Genomic DNA, 20,061 nt, shown 5'->3' on the forward strand with positions numbered 1-20,061 from the left:
CAGCAGATTACACATTCACTACGTATTTTCTTTGTATGGCTACTGATCTGTTATTTATGTCACAACTTTATTAAAAATATAATCCGAAACCACTCAAAATATCACTAAAATTGCTGTTTGTGGCCAGTAGCTGGAGGGAGGTGATTCTGCCCCTTTACTCTGTTCTGGTAAGACCTGCAGTGCCACATCCAGCTCTGGAGCCCTCAGCACAGGAAAGACATGGACCTGTTGGAGAGGGTTCAGAGAAGGCCAACAAAATGATCAGAGAGCTGGAACAGCTCTCCTACAAGGGAACGCTGAGAGAGCTGGGTTTGTTCAGCCCGGAGAATACTCAAGGAAGACCTTATTGTGGCCTTTCAGTACTTAAAAAGGGCCTATAAGAAAGATGGGGACAGGAAAGGGGTAATGGTTTTAAACTAAAAGAGGGGAGATTCAGGCCAGACACGAGGAAGAAATTTTGTACAATGAGGGTGGTGAAACACTGGCCCAGGTTGCCCAGAGAGGTGGTAGATGTCCCACCCCTGGAGACATTCAAGGCCAGGTTGGACAGGGCTCTGAGCAACCTGATCTGGGTGAAGATGTCCCTGCTCATGGCAGGGGGGTTGGACTAGATGACCTTTGAAGGTCCCTTCCAAACCAAACCAGCCTATCATTCTATGTTTTATTTTTAAAAACATAGTAATCAGCCTTTTGCCTCACACCATTAGAAGATGCAAATAATCAGCACCCATCCTTTGCAGTATTCCTAAATAACATTAAAGAAATAACAGCAACAGTTTAATCATCAGCCAAACCTCTCATCTTTCAATAAAATCATTCTGTATCTAATGATTGGTATAGGCCGATATTAGTCAGCATACAGTCTTGGCTCAATTTTTAGACATTTGGATCACCTATTGCAGCAATGGAAACTGATGAAGCTCTGAACTGTTTTCCAAAGAAGGTTGTGTGTGAAGGAAGAGTTGCATCAACTGAATGATAAGAAGCTGCTATGAAAGCTGAAGTCCTAAATATGAATTGGTGGGAACATAAGAGTTTTTTAAAAATGGCTATGTATACATACAAAGTGACTACACATGTTGAAGTAATGCAAACAGCTTTTCACTACAAGTAAAACACACACACACACACACGTGCAGAACACCAACATCTTAAAGCTCAACACTCAGTGCATTTTTTCCTTCCCCCAAGACTAAGCTCCAAGAACTTTCCATCCATTAATCAATATAAAATAGCTCTTTCCAGGCATTTGCTAGCATATCTCTCATATTCATAACAAGAATAGCTGCAAACAAAAAGTGTACAAAAAATAAATTTACATTAATTCTTATAAAATGCCTCTCATCAGGTCTGTACAATCACCCCATTCTTATAGGTGATGAATTCTTACATACAATGTGTATCCAATTTACTCAGAATCACACAGAAAAGTCTATGGGAAAAGCAGCAATTGAACCCCGAAATGCTGATAGATTTAGGCACAGCGTTATCCTTGGATTCTGAAAGAACATGGTGATCAAAATTAAATTTAGATGATAACAGGAGTATCAGATGTTCGAATTCAGAAGAAAATAAAAAGCAATCCCATTTGCAATTTCTATCAGGGCTGCTAAACATTTATATATTGTTCCAACGCACCAACCGCTCTTGTTATGTCACTGTTACAAATCCTGCTCTCACTAAAATTCATAACATTCTGCTCACTTCCAGCAATTTGACAGAAAAACAAATGAGAACAGAAAACTGAAGCTTTCCCGTGCTGCTGAGTGCAAGAGTCAGAGAATGAAATTCTCAGTCCTAACTTTGAATCTCTTTTTACAAATAGACAGCACCCCCTACAAAATACTTACATATACGATAATTATTATTTTTCTAGCACTATGCTTCTACGAAAGTTAACTTGCCAGTTTGAACGCAGAAAACAAACAGTGAATGACAACTGTAAAAGCAAAATATTACTAAAACACTATTGACTTTCAAAGAGTATGAGGAAAAATTAATTGGCAGATGTTTTTACATAGCGTAATTAACAGTTCATTTCAATGCTCTGTAACAAGATTAAGATAATTATGCTTAGAAACAGAAATGTAATAATGATAAATTACTAGTTTTCGTATTACGGTCAATCTCCTACATTCCAAATAATCACCATGTTTAGAAATAGGTGCATCTGTTCCATGTTGTCATCAGCTACACAAACGGTACAAATTCCTGGCTGGGTGAAACAATCTTCTAACCAAGATACACGAGATTTCCCTGCTCCAGGAGTTAATGCTCGAGCACCTGTTCTGTTCATCAGCAAAATAAAAGGTAAAAACAGCAGCACTGTTTTCACCAGGGCACAGTTATTGGATAGAAGCTGCAGTTGCATTAGTAATTTGCATTTCTTATGGACAGCTGGAGACCAAAGCTTAAATTCTGTGAGCTTAGCAAGTTACAAAAACTCCTCATATAAGAATGAGAAGACAAGAATCTGTATCCTGCAATAGTGTGCAAAATATGAAGTCATATGCTTTCCTATATGGATAGTGAGAAATAACTCTCTCAAGGATTTCAGGCCACAAATAAAGAAGAAAATAATTTTTAAGGTTTCGTTTTATTTCATCTATGAAGACCCTAACTACTGCATCCAAGTGCCACAATATTAGTGTAAACCATTTCCAAGTATTATAACACTTAGATGACTGTAACCCCTGAGTGTTAATAATGTGTCAATAAATCAGGCTTCATATTTTGGGGTCTGCTTATACATTTTATTTCAAGCTTTGCATTTTCAAGGGGTTTTTTCTTTTTTAATTTCAAAGGTGCATTTTTCTTCTATTTCCCCAAAAAGACATAAAAACAAACAAACAAAAAACCACTGCAACCATTTCGCCTTTAAATTACAAATAGACTTGTATTTCACCTCCCATTCCTATAGCTTCACTGCTTTCATCATTTTTTCTGGTTTTTATTTTTTTTTCCTTGCTTTCTACTATCAAGTCCTTGACACTGGGAGACTAAAAGCTCAAAACTAACAGCATAAAGATCAGAGCAGGCAAAGAAATAGAAATTGCAAGATTAGAAATCTCAAAGACCTGAAAAGTAGATAGAGGAGGAATAAATAGGGATTGAGGCAGAACCAAATAGAATAAAGGAAAGCAATGAAAACCACTTTCAAAAATAATAATAATAATAGTAAGAAAGTGTGTGACAGTGTTATTAATGTGCAGCTGTGGGAAATTAGTTCTTTAGAACTGCAGTATCACACTTATCCAAAGCAAAGTAGATTGGAGGAAGGGAGGTAAGCTCAAAAGCATTGTGCATTATAAATACCCACTGACACCTTTCACATTTATTCCATTTTTTATTCCCACCCAGGAGTAGGTGAATTTAAAGAGACCTACTACTCCTACTAGTGATGTTGCTCTGAGCCTTCAGACAGATAACAAAACAATCCCACCCCATAATGAATGAAAAACCCAAGACATCGCGCAAAAACATTTCGTATTGACCAGCTTTCCAGCCTCATTCCCTCACTAACCAAATACATCTCCACGTTTCTCAGTTGACTCCCCTATTTCCAGGGCTTGCTAGGGCTTTCTGGCTGTTTTTTTCAGAAACCCCTAGCTACTCATGCACTCCCTGTCCCTCTTGCATAATCCCCTGGTTAACAAGCAATTTTTAGCTCAGATCTATAGCAAACAAATGAGAGATCCTTATTTTCTTTTGGTCTTTTGTTAGATGAAGTCAGGAAGTCAATCAGAAAAATCCTAGAGAACAAATTTCACCATGGAACTTGGTACAAAACATTCACTTTGCTTTATATAAACACCCTATAGGCAACCTGCCTTATCTTAACGAGGTTTTGGGGCAGAATTTCAATTCCTAAAGCCAGGACACTTTTATAAGGCTGCACCCACAAATTATTTTCAATTGTATTCAATTACAGGCAGAAATACTGTCCTGGGTTTTGATCTTTGATCTCCTTACGTATCAGCAGTACGTGGCAAGAAATTACAAAGAGAAAAACATACATCCACTAAGAAGAGTAAATGTACTAAACAGATACTGTGAAGAATGTCTGAAACGATACAGCCACAATTTTGCAGAGCTCTTATGTAGATGCTTTCAGACTAGAATGACATCAAAAGACAGAGAGATAAAAGTGAATATTGCTACGCTCAACCCAAGCACTTATTTTTCCAGTGATATTCCATTGGCCTGAAACATTAATAGTATCAATCAAAGTACCCTCAACCATTTCACTGAGATGGCTCTTATGTCTCTTTCCCTAGTCTTGGCTTTCTTTTTGTCCCAGACACCATCGCACCATTGCTGGTAAGGCATGCTGAATCATCTAGACAAGCTTTTTCTGTTTTTCAGAGGCCTAACTAATTTCAAAGCCCAGCATGAATCCTCTTAACTTCTCCATAATCTAATTTATTACTTAATTTTGAAATAGGTACCTAATTGAATGGAGTTTCTTGAAGTTTTAACTAAGATACAGTATACCTTTAAGGAAATATACTGTTACATCCTCTGCTAATATTTCATAAAATAAATATCTTATTTTAGAAAAAATGCATTTATTAATATAATAATATGTGTATTAAGACCGATGCCGTTCCCCTGACCAAAATGAGGTCTATAAACAGCATAAAACCTCAATACACAGCCTTAATGACACATTAGATACCAACCTGTTGCAGCCTTCAAAGGGTTAAATTTGACTACTTCACTATAGTTCCTTAAAACAACTAACAAACAGTGGTTTGCTGTGAGGGTATAATTGTTACTTAAATCCAAACTGCCTAATCTTTGTGTTTGTATCTCAGGTTTCAGTCATATAATAACGATTAAAACAATTAGTTACAACAAGTAACCCAAGCTAACAGTCTAGTCTTATCATTCCAACTTTAGGCCTTTAGCTGTGTATAAGAGATGTAATTTCAAATAGCACTTGAACATACATAATAACTGAATTGCATATAATATTCAAACAGTATTTGAAATTACATTAAAAAAATGCATTTAAAATGTAAAGCTAGAGCGAGCCATCTACAGTATATAACCTGTGAAACTTCGATGGAGAAGTGCCATATCATTTTAAAAACATTTGGGAGCCTTCCAGTATGGAAAAGACAAAGCTCTTACCGTTTCCTTTGGAATTTGTGACTGGCTTTGTTCTGCATTCTAAAGGAAGTAAAAAAAATAAATAAGAACACGACTACATACGACATATACTATCTATCAGCAGGGGGATAACAAAGAGCTCTAATTCTGATGTGAAGTGGTAATGGAAAAATGAAGTGTGTTCATCTTGCTCCCTGATTCAAATTTGTCTAAACAGCACCAAATGAGAAGTGAACAACAAGAACCTTCAGTAACCTCAGGCCAGCACAGCTGACTACGTGGCTATGAAGGAGGTGCCTATCTGGCCAAGGAAGAATGATTCTCTTTCAGGGATCTTCTCCCCTGGCCTTTCCCTTCTGCTTTGAAAGTTTCAAAGAACGACCTTAGTAGTCCAGATGAACCTCTCCAAATATTATAAACAAGCATCTGTTTTTTAAAACATCCATTTTTATCTTAACAACGGATTCCCTTTTTGAGTGTGTTTGGATGAACCAGAACTACAGCACTAGATATCTCAAGGATAGCAGAGTCCTTTCAGTCCACCACAGATGGGACCTTCCTATATCTTGCATTCCTCATCTGTGTCTCAGGGCACATGAGGCAAACGTACATCATTGGAAAACCTTTCTGAATCTCCCAACCAATTCTGGAAACACATGTAAGGAACTTCTGCTCTTCTAAGCCCACACCCATCCATATTAAAACCCTTTTGAGCACCCAGGAGCAGCCTTGCTGGCTGATCACTTTTGGGCTAATGAGCTGTTTCTTTCAATTCAGCTGAGCCAAAACCAAAGGCTAGTGTTTACTGGAATTTTTTGCTTTGGGCCGTTCTGCAGGAGATTCAAATGAATAAGCAAAAAAATGTGGTGATCAAGTACTAACAAAAACATCCAGTTAGCTTTAACCTACAGCCAACAAGCAATAAGAAAAGAAGATGAAGCAGCCAACTATGAGGAACATATAAAGGACCTAAGTGTATCAAGGGGCAGATTAACTTGTAGGGTACAGGAGACCAACTCTGCCAGCCAAGCTGTGCTGGTGCTGAGAATTTAGTTCAAAAGCTGAATAACAGAAGTCAGTCCTTCAGTGGATTCGCACTGTCAGTAGCAGGCTCTAAGAAAATCCTTCATAGCAAGTTATTTTTGTTTATGTGAGGTAACCACAGTATAACAGGAGTCTACTTAACCAGAGTAATCCTCACCCCTTTCATAATGGAAGGGGACAGGGAGGGAAGATTTTTAAGAGACCATCTGCCTCTCACACGGATGTGGACGAGCTCTAATATATTATCTATCTGGGATTAGGTAACTCTGGAAGCAATAAAATGCCTGGTATTCTGGAGAAACTTAATCATTCTTCTAGATCTCACTAGCTAGAAAAGTTAACTCCTGCCAATTTCATTTTATTCCCTGCATCCACATTTTACTCACTTTTAGCATGGTCTGCTGTGCTGGATGATGGTTCTCCATCACACACACTCTCTATCCTGACCACAGCTACAAAGATCCCATACTAACCTAAATGGGCTCAGCTTAACATTCCAATAGGTTTTAGATAAAACTGCACTTTTTCATAGGACCCCTCCAGACAATAACAGCAATATACATCAAAGACATTAAACTCCACAACTCTGCTGAAAATGTATTACATTCATTTTGGTTATAAAGAAAACCAAGGATAAGTAACTTGTCAAAAGTCATTCAGCAACCTGTAACCCAAACCTTAAAATCTAAACACCTCTTTTACTGGATTTACTATCTGTACAAATGTTGGTAAATAGAAAATGGTTTTAATACTGAGTGCTCCTCAGCAAGCAACAGCAAGTCCTGCCCTTCAGGAGATGGATAATATCAAATAACATGATTTTATGCATACGGTTTCTGAGACACATCTCATTCAGTTAATACTTAAAGCACACAAATGTAGAAAGTATTACAGAAATAGGGGAAGGATTCAAAGACAAATTGTTCCTAAGCGGCCAAAGAAGGTTTGCATGTGAAAAAGATGAACTGACATGATTTCAGATCACTCCTCTCCCTCCGTCATCATTAAATTATTTTTGGTATGTAAAGCTAGTAAAAGTCATTGAGAGGAGCTAACCGAAAACACTTTTTTTTTCTTTTAGGATTGTTTCTTACCAGATAAGAAAGAATGGCCCTTTCCATGGGTTTCAGTTCAACACCTTCCCCAGCAAACCTGTTCCTGCTCTTTGACAGCTGTCAGCAGAGCACACCTAACAGTTCTTCATGTCAAAATGCAAACAAACAAATCCTTATGCAGCAGAGGATCATCACACGTGTACTGTCAGATCCTCACAGTATCATTTGTTCCATTGGAGCTACAGAAATGCACACCCATTCAGATCTGAACTCTGACTACAAAGCGCGGAGCCCACCTACTACCTGACACAGCCACGATGAGATCTGGCTTCTCTGTGCTGGCGTTTGCCAAAATAGCTGAGAAAGAATCACCTGAGCAGCAGCAGGTGAGCTACTGAGGTGGAACACATATAAAGGGAGTTGTTTGCTGTGATTTTTAAAACTACAAGTACTACTATTAAATCTTTGTATTACATTATGCCTTTGTTTGCAATTACTTAAACAAAATATTGTGTTAAATTATGCATTACAATTTCCTCATTTTACTACAGAAATAATATACACAAAATTAAGACATTTTCTTACTTCTAAGTTTATTTAGAAATCTTAAAAAGCATTTTCATTCACCTTTACGTAAGATAGCAACACTGTGAAAATTACATCATAGGAACTTATAAACAGATTGCTCTCACAGTTCCAGCAATAAGATAGGGCATAATATGATTTCAATTGGTTCATTTCTCTTTATTTTATGACAACTATCACCTCAGTACCTGAAGTCATGTTCCAAGAATACTAAGGTAAAAGTGAGTTCATTTGCAAAGTTCCCTGCCACTTGGACTCCCTAGGTTTCTTTATAGTTTTGAAAAGTTCATGTTAAACATCTTGAAACAGCAAAACAAAATTTTATTCTCTTTGCATTCAAAATAACATAAATCCAATAAAAAATGTAGTAATCTATTCATCATACTTATATTTGTCACTTATATTTGTCTTTTTTCTCATGATAATGCAGCCAAATAAGTTATTTTTAGAGCTATATATAGCTACGATAATACAAATAATAAATAACTTCAGCAGTTTAATTGAATACAGAACAAAGTAAGACTGCTACATCCACAGTCTACCTTTTCATAACAGAAATTATCTTGAATAATTATCAGAGAAATATCTGCATACACTATGCAAGTGGAGGAGGTACAGTATGAAATATCATTTTATTTCCATTTCATGTAAATTCCTTAGAAACATTTTCTGAATTACCCTGCTAAATTAATAACTGCAGGGTTTCCATTCCACAGAGATTGCATTTATATTCAAAAAAGGCTCCTATTCCTTATTTATTCCATTTTTTGATAGAAATGTATTTACATATCCTGTTTTGGCATAATATTATATGCTCTGAAATATTTTATTGAGCAGGTAGGAGGACAAATGGCAGGCTTTCAAACATAGATTTCTCCATGTGAAAGATATGACATAATCTACTTGTCTGCATGCATCTAAATAAAGTCCATCCAATAGCTTCTTCTATAATAAACATTTTCACTCAAAATAAAACTCTCACTTATACATTATTAACATATATTTAATTCCAATATCAAATCTCAAAGAGAATAAAAAACATTCATGTAAAATCTTCTAAATAAAGTAAAAAAGCTTTTTTTTTTCCTTATATTCAGTGCTGGCCATGCATGTTTACTAGCAGGTGACAAGATCAAATCATTTGCTCATATTCATCTAAATCTCTTAGCTGCTCTCTATTTTACGCACCAGTTCCCTTGGATGGAATGTTTCTTCCTGTCGAAAAATCAGAAGGCTGACGGTCCCTCCCATCTTGGTGCTTCGCAGCAAGGACACAACTTCTTCTTGGGTTTTTCCTGTTAAATCAACTCCATTTACCTGTGACAAAGCAAATATTAAAAATTGATATGACTCCAAATCAGGAAAAACAGTAAAAATTCATACTGAAAAGTCATATCATTCACATGGGACAGTATTAAAGAGATCTCATTGAAGCAATCTGCTTATTGGCTCGGTACAGCTTCCACTTAATACAACTAATTAAACATAAATTCTTTACATACCAACACAAGTAACGAGCAAGACAGCTATATTTCTCTCCTTCTCTCCTATAAAGCCAACTAATCCCATCTAACGGGTTTCTTTTACAAGAATTTCTGCAAAGAAATCCTTTCGCAAAATCAAGGTATGATTCAAAACTGGTTTTGTTTCCACATTCTTTGGTGTTATACATATCTTCCACATTCTTTGGTGTTATACATATCTTCCAAACACATCTTGCACAATTACTTTCGTCAAAAGTAGAAAATCATTTGTTTCTCCAAATAACTTTGGGGCAGTTACTCTTTATATTGCCTTTGCTCAGAGGTCCAGCCCCTTGGCCTCCACATACTGCTTACCGGGACAGACAGGTATGGAATATATACAAGTAAATTCCCCACTCGATGAGCTAACTTGGCAAGGGAGAAGCCAGAGAAAGACATGGTATTCTCAGGCTTGCCTATTCAGAAACATTCTGGAAACACAAGGCAAATGAACTAACGGCACTACACAAGGGAGCTCGTGCTCAGGAGAAATCAGGAAACCATCTTTTCCCTTTTCCTCATATGAGATCACAGCTCACACAGTCGAGATGCCATAGCTATCATCTTAAATGTTTCCCAGTCCCCTTCTACCCAAGTCATCTGGGTTACCTTGAATTACAGTAATTACAGAGGGCCATCCTCCAGCAAAAATTCAAGCTGACTTTGCCAATTTTGCAGGAAAGTGAAGTCTGAAGGGCACTGAGAGGCAGTTAGTATCTCAGCTGTACCTCCAGTGTCATTTGGCTTAGGGACAGTAATGAAGAGCTGCAGGTGGTAACATCTTATATCACTCCAGCTCGATTTGCAGGAAGGTGTCTGCTGTGTGCCTAAGAGAAATTCCATTCCCTTGAGGACATCCTCCCTTCAGGAGGGAAGCGGCCTTCAATCTCTGCAGCACTACCCTCCTCCTATACTGTCCCTTTCAGTTAATTCCCTAAACCTTTTTGGGGTATTGTCTTCCATACTTGGCAACACCTTCAGTAATTTCTGGTGTGTCACTCCATGCTGGTTTAATGCCCCTTATTAGGTAACAATCACTTTGCTTCAACTGATTTCTCAACAGCAACGCAAGGCTATGACACTATATTCACATAAGGACAGATAAACTCATGTTTTCATAGTATGTCTGGGTTCAACTCTTAAAACAGACGAAAATGCACAGTCTTTGTTCTGCTACATAAAAAGACAAAGCCAAAAAGAAAAAGGAAAAAAAGAGGTAAACATTTTCCTTAACTAAGAGCCTTTGGAAGTGAACTAGTGCGTGGGTTCATGCCAAAACACAGACAAACAACATGTAACACTTCATCACCTCAATTAATCGGTCTCCAGCTTTTAGTCTCCCATCTTGAATAGCTGCACCTCTCGGAAGGATGTTTTTCACATAAATTGGAGCAGAGCCCCCAATTGGGACATCTCTTGAAGTAATGCTAAATCCCAAGCCTTCTGTACCTGCAAAAAGAATGTAGAAAGTTACTTGTTAAAATGCACATTTTATATGACATATGTTATGTATACCTTAGTGATACTAATATAATCCATGAAAATACATATATAAAATGTAAGAATTACTGCATGGAAAAAAATGAAAGAAATGGCATATAAAGGAACACTATAGCTGAAGCACTGAGTCTTGGCACAGGTGGCTCAGCAGGCCCTCCTTGCAACTTGCTGTTCCGATGATTTCCAAGTCATTGCCATATTTCCAACTTTCTATTTCAGATAAGCTGAGTGACAAGGAATCAGAACAAAGCATATCTGATATCCTATCACTGTCTACCCCTTGTCAATCTGGATCTTGTCATTGATCCTTCCTCTTTTGCAACTCTTTCAGCAGTGTCAGTCGGCCAGCACTGCTGGCCACGGGGCTTTGTCAGCTCACTTATGGACACCGGCAGGTGACAGACAGGACCAGACCTCAGTGACCTCATTTGTTCTGCTCCAAGGGACCTCAGGCTGTTTTCTGTCAACAGCTCCTCTGTCCCGGGGCTTCACCCCAGCTCTTGCTGAGTTCCATCCCACCTTCTGCCACGCAGACAGGGAGCAGAGCCAAGCTGCCACTCCTGAGGTCCTGCTGCGCGGCCAGGTGACTGTCTACACTTGGCTAAGACTCACTGAAGCGAAACAGAGACGTTTAAGATAATGTGGAGAAATCCAGCGAGGGTGTCAAGTCAGTATGGCAAATGAGACTAGCTTGTATTTCAGAGAAATAATGCCCATAACTGGTTACTGAAGTGTACCTGAGGACTCCAGCTCTGGGATTCACAAGCTGAGAGGACAAGCAGAGGCCTTCCCTACTATGCGGAAAGCTCTATTGTGATCCTCTCCTTGATGCAATCTGTCCAGTGTTATCAATCACCTTTGAAACGCTACATTGAAAGCTGCCCACCCCCCAGCATTGCACATCGAGTCTATTCAGGACACTTAATCTGGCATAAAATGCAGACAGCCATTCAGCAGAGAGCAGCCCTGACAGAGTGGCACTATCTACAACTTCCATTTGAAACATCTCAGAGGTTGTCAAGATATGTCTACGGTTCAAGTTCACTAGCAAGGCATACACATGCCCAATCCACGTTTAATCTGACCTACTAAGGCAACCTGTAGGTAGGACTCGGAAATATCAGGTATGGTCCCTCAAAGTTGCACAACACATCCCTTTTTATAAAAATCACAGGGACAGACAGAAGCCAAACTTTTACATAACAGCTATGAACCCTGGGAAACTGAACACAACCTACGTGAAAGACACACAACTATAGAACCATTTGAGGTTTGTATTGGGTTTGTGTGGCAAGGTTTTGGTAGCAGTGGGACCACAGGGGTGGTTTCTGTGAGAACCTGCCAGAAGCTTCCCCCACATCCAACAGAGCTAATGCCAGCCAGCTCCAAGATGGACCTGCTGCTGGTCAAGGCCAAGTCCATCAGAGACGGTGGTAGCACCTCTGGGACAACATTTAAGAAGGAGAAAAAAATGCTGTGCAACAGCAGCTGGAGAGGGGAGTAAAAAATGTGAGAAAAAATAACAACCCTGCAGACACGAAGGTCAGTGAAGAAGATGCAGGAGGTGTTGCAGGCCCCAGAGCAGAGATTCCCTGCAGCCCGTGGTGCAGCCCATGGTGAGGCTGGCTGTGCCCCTGCAGCCATGGAAAGCCCATGCTGAAGTAGGCTCCCGGCAGAACCTGGCATCCTCTGGAGAAAGAAGCCCACGCAGGAGCAGGTTTGCTGGCAGGGCTTGTGACCCCATGGGGACCCACACTGGAGCAGTCTGTTCCTGAAGGACTGCAGCCCTGGAAGGAACCCACACTGGAGCAGTTTGTGAAGAACTGCAGCCACGTTGGAGAAGTTCATGGAGGACTGTCTCCTGTAGGTGGGACTCCATGATGGAGCATGGGAAGAGTGTGAGGAGGGAGAAGCAGCAGAAACAACATGTGATGAACTGACCTCAACTCCCATTTCCCATCCCCTTGTGCCAGTCGAGGGGAAGGATGTAGAAAAATTGGGAGTAAAGATGAGCCCAGGAAGAAGCAAGGGGTGGGGGAAGGTGTTTTAAGATTTGGTTTTACTTCTCATTATCCTACTCTGATTTGATTGGCAATAAATTGAACTCATTTCCCTAAGTTGAGTCTGTTTTGCCTGTGACCGTAGTTGGTGAGCTGTCTAGCCCTGTCCTTATCTCCACCCACAAGCTTTTCGTCATAGTTTCTATCCCCTATCCAGATGAGGAGGAGAAGTGATAGAGCAGTGTGATAGGTGTGACCTGGCACCCAGTCAAGATCAACCCACCACAGGTTAAAGCCTGAATTAATTTATGTCATACTATTCCCCATGTTCATTTGCTAAGTCTACTTTTTTACCGAGCAGGTTAATATTCACACATGAAAATGAAGCAGGAGTCCAATACAGTCAACAGTAGTCTACCTTCAGATTTCTGAAATGTGCACAATTACATTTGACTAACATTTAGTACAATATATTTTATTATCAAGATGCTAATCATGTTAAGAAGTAAATTGACACAGGTGACAGGGCTGGGGGTGACACAACCTTTTAAAATCTTCATCCTGAACACATCTAAGTCCTCGTGGACACACAGCAAGTGCATGCAGCTCGTATTGTTTGGGAAATTTGGATCAGTTCCTCTAGGCTAACTATCATGAGACAACCTCTCTTCCTTCTGCAGCGTTCAGGATAGCTGGAAAACTGACATTGAATTTGAAAATCTTCATTCACTTTCAAGGTGATATAAAATTTATCAATGCTATTACACAGAGATGAAAAAAGTATTAGATCTCATAACATCCATATTTTACTTTGGAGACCTCACAATTTTTACGATGCTTCAAATGTTCATAGAGCTCTAACTCCCTGCAACATGTGAAGATGATCTCTATAAGGTTTTTTTAAGTCACATCTCATAGAAAATGAAATTTGTCTTTTTCTTATTTTAAGGATCTGTGTTGAATATTGTTCTTGGAGTACAGGTTTGGTTTGCTAAAATTTCTAAAGCAGTATCAGAGCATGACTGCACACCCAGGACAATATTTCATTATTAATAAGCTTAATCCCCATAGCCTGATTACAGCATCATTACAGATGTCTGGTTCACACACTTCACTTTAAATCCCCACGGAAAAAACAGAACTTTAAATGCTCATATTACAAATGCACACAGGATATAAATTTGGATTGTGGCATTTTCTGCTGTCAAATCTCCAGAAAGCCTTTACCAAAGCCAGCAGAATGCCACAAATCCACACTGAGCCCAGATATTAGCACAAGAAAATTCTAATTACTTGTTTCTGTGGAAAGAAGGGGCCTCAACTGGGCTACATGTTGCTGTGCTGCTCTGTACAGATTTGCATGAGACACCTTTTGGGTGTCATTTTCCTTTTACCTTTTCTCTGCTTCATTTTGCTATTTGTGTACTATTGCTGCCCTTAGCTGTATAATACAGCTTCATAAACTCCTATGCTTATTATATCTAAATTAAAATCTCACAAGACTGGGAAGAAAATGGATACATTCGACTGAGGCTAAAAACAAATACAACTTCTGTGACTGGATTTTTTTCTTTTTATACACATAACTGATTTAGTTATCTCTACTCCACGCATTTCAGTTCTCTTGTTGATAGAAATGCGTTTAAGATCTTAATATCTTCCTGCTGCTAAAATGTTTCCAGTTCTTAGGGTGTAAAACTCCATTATAATAATGAGGGAACTGTGCAAACATACTGCAGGCTCCTCTGATATCTCTGATTTATGGGAGAAACTGGACACACATAACGGCAGAACCAGAAAAGGAGTAGAAAACAGAAGGAATTTCCATGTTTTTGAAAACACAGGAGTCATTCTACTCAAAGCTAGGAGCTTTGCTTTGTAAAGTCTAGCTTATTTGAGTTATGTTCAATTTATTCTCTTACAGATTTTAAAAGGAGGGTAGAAAACATCTTCCTCCCTCTATAGCTGTCATCTCTGACAATGATCAAATTACATCGAGTGATAATAACATTTAAAAATTACACACTAATTCGTGTAATTCAAATTCTCCAGCTTTCATTTTGTGATAAATCAGCAGCTCTCTCGACAAGGTAGAGCCCCCCTTTTCTCTTGAATGTGAGGCTGAACACGCTTTCTAAGGTCACATCACCCTCAGGAGCTCAGCCAGCTCTGAGCTGAAGACGAAGTAGTTTTAGGTGAATAAAAAGGCCAGTTACAGTAGTAAAAGAGCTACGTTGTACAAACAGAAGAGGGGCGGATTTGATGCTTCAGTTGTTGGTTTTGGGGAAAAAAGTTCTAGTAGCATTAAGGTGTGGGGGGGACTTTCATGTAATTTAAATATATATTCAGAATTAACATCATCTTATTTGGAATCAGCCTGATCATAAACTGACAGGACGTTAAAAAAATATTATATCTTGCTAGAGTTTTCTAGACTTTCTGTTATGTCTCAGTCAAGAAGTGTTTAATTTCTCACTAATGCTAGGATTATCTACTTGACTGTGAAAAGAGTGTCTGGCATAACATTTCTGTGTTTCTAAGGCTCTTCCGCATGAAAAATTGTGTGGTCCTCATCCAGCATCAACTGCAGGTCTAAATTCTCAGCAGCCGAACGTGCTGCTGGGCAGGAGCACGGCCAGAACATGAGATGAAAAGCAAGCATCACCTCTGCACTGCTTCCAGCACCTTCATGTCACTCTTACAAGGGCATTAGTTCAGAAACCCAATAAGGACCATCTGAAGGACCCACACTGTCAACTTTCTGTGATATTCCTTTTATAGTTCTCTTCCCTTTCAGTACCGCAAACAGAGCTAGAAGCAAATCATGCTCTTCCTTCTCCTCTAATTTAAGAAAATGCAGATGAGTTCTCAGGTACTTCAGTACAGATCTCCCTAAATCTTACTTCTAAAACAATGGAAAATGTTTGATAACTAGACAATTGGGCACCACATTTGTTAGCACTTATGCAAGAGAAGCAGAGAACGTTTCAGAACAACCTAGATATGGAAAATCCATGTGGGTGAACAGGCCTCAGATGGAATAAAGGGTTGTTAAGGAAAAGTACAGATTCTTCGTGAAAGACAAAGAACACTGTCTCCCTTTCGCAAAACAATAAGGGAGGTTGGTTACACATAGAAACAGTTTGTGACAGAAAGTCACAAAAATTACAAAATAAAGCATCCCCACTTAAAGAAAGTACTAGATTATAAAATGATCCAGAATAAGGAGTGAGATAACATTACAATAAAAATAAGCAGAAGGCCAAACGTTCTCTGACAATAATCAGAGCAGACACTGCCCTTCCAAGCATTTCAAGTTCATGCTTTTTCACAGTAGACTCTTTCCTGAGATCCATGTGCAGATGGATGATTGCTGAAATAATTACCCTACTGTTTAATGCTAAAAAGCAGTTTTTATTAAGGACTGGACCTCATGCAAGAGCTGAACAGCAAATAAGCTCTTCTCATTGTCAGGGGCTTTACTAAACTAACCAAGACCATTTTAGATACTTCCTGAAAAGTTATTTTACTGCTCGTAGTAAAAACCCTGTATTTTCAGAATTTGTGTATGCGTAGTCAGGGTAACTGTACGTGCAAATGACTGCTGAGAAGCCTGACTGCTCAGCTGTCTATAAAATTTCTGCAGCCACATGCACAATCAAGACAAATTAACTGCATGCCCATTTTTGTGTAGCTGAGTTATTTAGAAAAACTTTATTTCTCCAAGTATAGCTCAGGCCTCTCAAGAAAATCTTTGATCAACCTAATAGAAACATTCTACCCTTTTTTCCTACAGTCTGCTAATAAATAGTGATTGGAAGTGCTTTTTAAAATGGAGAGATGAAACTTGATGCAGCTTACGTTTCTTCAGTGGCTAATAATGCCCAAAATGATTTGCATCACTTTTGAATCTTATTTCTCAAGGTCGCTTAAGTAATTTAGGAATCTATATGCTTCATTTCAAAAGTGACAAACATCTCTATTGCACCTGAACAGGAATTCTAAAGTCAGTCTAAGAGAACATATTACTTCAAAAGAAATTTTAAATAAAAATTTAAAATGTCAGTTCAAAGTCTGGCTCAAGAAAGTGTGTGGGAAAATGGGAGAGTATGATGAAAAATGCATGTAAATCTGTACGCTTCAGATACACGATGCAGGATATCTGACAGACAAGTTCAGAGTCCTATCTTGTTTTACTTGGGTTTATATAGCAGAACGTACAAGTAATCATCTATATATGTGCTTTAGTCCATAGCAAATATGATGCCATTTTAAATTAGCATCCTCCCAAACTACCCACAGCATCTTATTTGTGTCTCTAATGACTTCTTGAAGACAAGAAGTGGGGTGCCGCAGATCTGAGTGTCCCTGCACTGTGACACTGAACACCCAGTCACCTGGTGGGACTCGCAGTGTTTAAGCTCAGCTCTGTAGGTAAAACAGAGCATTATGAAACACAGAAGGGCCAGCAAGCCAAACAGGAATCCAGTGAGAAACTCTGAAGCGCAAAGAGTCTTGTAATCCTCCTCACATCTCCAATTTAACCATTTTTCCCTGTTGTGCTGCACAAAGGCACCTCCTTCCTCCCAGGGCTCACCATCTCCTAGAATATGGCCATGACGCCCTTTCTGTGATGGACTTGGCCATCCCTACAGCTTTCCTGCTCTAAGGTATCCACGGTTGTGCCACTCATTTATTTCTCTTGAAACTATATTATTTTGCAAGAGAGAAATATTACTTGGGCCAAAACCGAAGGTATTATCAGAACTCCCGTATCTGGCAGATAGGTCGTGCTCTGGAAGCGGGTAAATGCGGACTGAGATCTTGCTTCACTGAATATTTCAGGCAAAAAAAAGGTAACAAAATATTTGGTGGAACTAAGATCAACTTAGAAAACAAGAGCTCGGTTTTGACATTTTATCCAAAGAATTATATATTTAATTTAGCTAGACAAATACGTAGTTATACATAGAAATGATCCAATGCAATGAGTATTACACTTAAGGGCAATCAAATAAAATGAAGCTAATGTAAAGACTGAGTACTTCAGGCTTGTCTTAGCACAGTGATGTCAAAAACAGTATAAATGAAGTCTGAGTAATACAATGTCCAACTGCAAAGCAGTGTTTTGAATGCTTTAGCGACTATCAGACTAAACGCTGCGAGTGCTCAGTGCTCAAAGACTGAGCCTCAGAATCATTTGTTGTATAATTGGTTATTTATTATTTATAAGTGCTGGACTAAATTTCTCTCAGTTGCATTGGCTCAAACCCTTGCAGTCAAAGAAAAACCACTCTGGAATTGTGCTAGTGTATATGAGGTCAAAATTCATTCTAACACCCTGGTCTTATTTTCTCTATATCTTTTAGCTGTAAGGAATTATTTTTATTTATTTATACTTACTGTGTATCAGCTTACGTCAATATATATATAAACACAGGCTCACTGTCATCTCTGGTACTATCTTAATTTGTGTGAGCTATTAAGCTCGACTGTTATACAGCCTTAATGGCATTAGAATATCAGCAATAACCCCTACATCTATATGCTAAAAGTTCAGGCCCTGACCTTTAAGGAAAGATAAACAGATATCCATTTTCATTTAGAAAAGCCAACAAACATTCTGCATTGACTGAAACATATGACTGACCTTCTCTTCTGACTTTATTAAACAGCTAAATCCTATGAAAGTTCAGGTTATTTTAAAATGCCAAAACAGCAATAAATATTAAGAAATCATAATTACAGAAGCACATACTGTAGGGCTATCTTACCAAGAAATTTTATATAATAAATCTCATGCAATATATTGAAACACAGCTATAATACTGAAGGTCCATCTGTATTGAAAAAGAGTCAGTTCTCACGTACTACATCATTAACAAGAATGCACAGGTTAAAATCAAAAGTGAATTTCAAGATGAAGCCTTACAGGCTTGTATGCCTTAATGCACCCCACAAGGAGTTTTTAATTTATTGATGGTAATTGGTGAAATAACTGCTGTCTGTTAGCTACAAAAAAAAGCACATCCGTTAAATATCTATAAAGCTTGTATTATTACAACATCCTTCATTAGAAATAATCAAAGACAATCAACATCTCAATTGCACTCATATTTATAACAAACTACTTGGGGGCATCCTTAAGTGTTTGCTTCATTTGTTGCTCCACATGTATGTTCTCAGAGGGATCAAATGAAAGCCAAAATGGGAGAATATGCCTCTTTCCGCAGTGGATATTAACGAGTGAAAGACAGCAATTATAAAAAGGTCTCTTCATGCTTTTTTTTCTAATTATTATCATTGTGCGAAATACAGAACACTAGTTTCTGCCTGTCTGTCTGTCTGTAATCTGATCTAGGTGCCATTTCTGCATTAGTAGCATTCATACATAAGCAAACTGTTAGAAACAAATATCTACTTTAAACTTCTGAAAGACATTCTAGATATAGATTTCAAAGTTTATACTAGCATGAGAGCCACCAAACTTCTCTAGTTGCCACGTAGATGTTAAAGTATGTTACAGATCACTTTCTATCAACAGGTAGTATATATCTTCCAAAACCATCTGGTGCCAGCAAGGCTAAATTACATTATAGGAGTAGGAAGAGTATTTATGAAACAGTATCCAGTACAAGAGGACCAAAATGTAACCTCACATCACAGTCAAACAATCCTTAACACATCAATACTATATTCTCCTTTCTTACAAGCAGCTATAACATGACATTTGTTTCCTGGAAAATATTGTGTTCCAATATTCCATATTCTTTTGTTGGTGCTTTGAAATTATGTGAAATGTACATTTCCACTCTTGGCTAAGAATTCTTTTCTGTCCAAGTGATATTTCTACAGGTTTCCGCAAATACAAAAAATAGGTAAAAATTGCTGTAGTGACAGAGAATATATTTGTAAGACCTGTGATTCCTTACTCAGCCAATAACAATAAGTTTTTCCAAGCAGGCTGATCTGAGCTGATGGCCTAAAGAATTTCTTGAAGGAGCATCAACAACAGAAGCAAACTGTCATCTCAACCTTATGTCATCCAAGTTTGTAGAGCTTAAAATTCAGCAACCAGAAAAAAGCAATCTGGTGGTTCATGTGAAGTTCACAGAAAGGAAAGCATAACAATCATGTGACAAGTAGCCTGATACCTGTGAAACTGTAAAATCTCTACCATTCAATGCATTTTCTTCAATACCTTTCAATAAAAAGATTAATTAATAAAAATTAATAACA

General features: G+C 38.3%; 1 protein-coding gene across 8 annotated transcripts in view; it reads right to left on the minus strand.

The window, feature by feature from the left end:
• PARD3 (par-3 family cell polarity regulator) overlaps positions 1-20,061 on the minus strand; it is a gene marked incomplete at both ends in the record, with an annotated part of 453,991 nt that overhangs the window by 187,171 nt on the left and 246,759 nt on the right. For 5 of the 8 annotated variants that reach the window (XM_080340305.1, XM_080340306.1, XM_080340304.1 and 2 more), the window contains 2 exons: positions 8,988-9,116; positions 10,632-10,771. In XM_080340305.1, coding sequence (XP_080196431.1) covers positions 8,988-9,116; positions 10,632-10,771 — 269 coding nt within the window. Of the gene's footprint in view, positions 1-5,136; positions 5,176-8,987; positions 9,117-10,631; positions 10,772-20,061 lie in introns of all 8 variants that reach the window. The other 3 variants (XM_080340299.1, XM_080340303.1, XM_080340300.1) reach the window with 1 other exon arrangement.

This window comes from Nesoenas mayeri, assembly GCF_963082525.1.
Source record: "Nesoenas mayeri genome assembly, chromosome: 2".
In the NCBI taxonomy this organism is placed as follows: Eukaryota; Metazoa; Chordata; class Aves; order Columbiformes; family Columbidae; genus Nesoenas; species Nesoenas mayeri.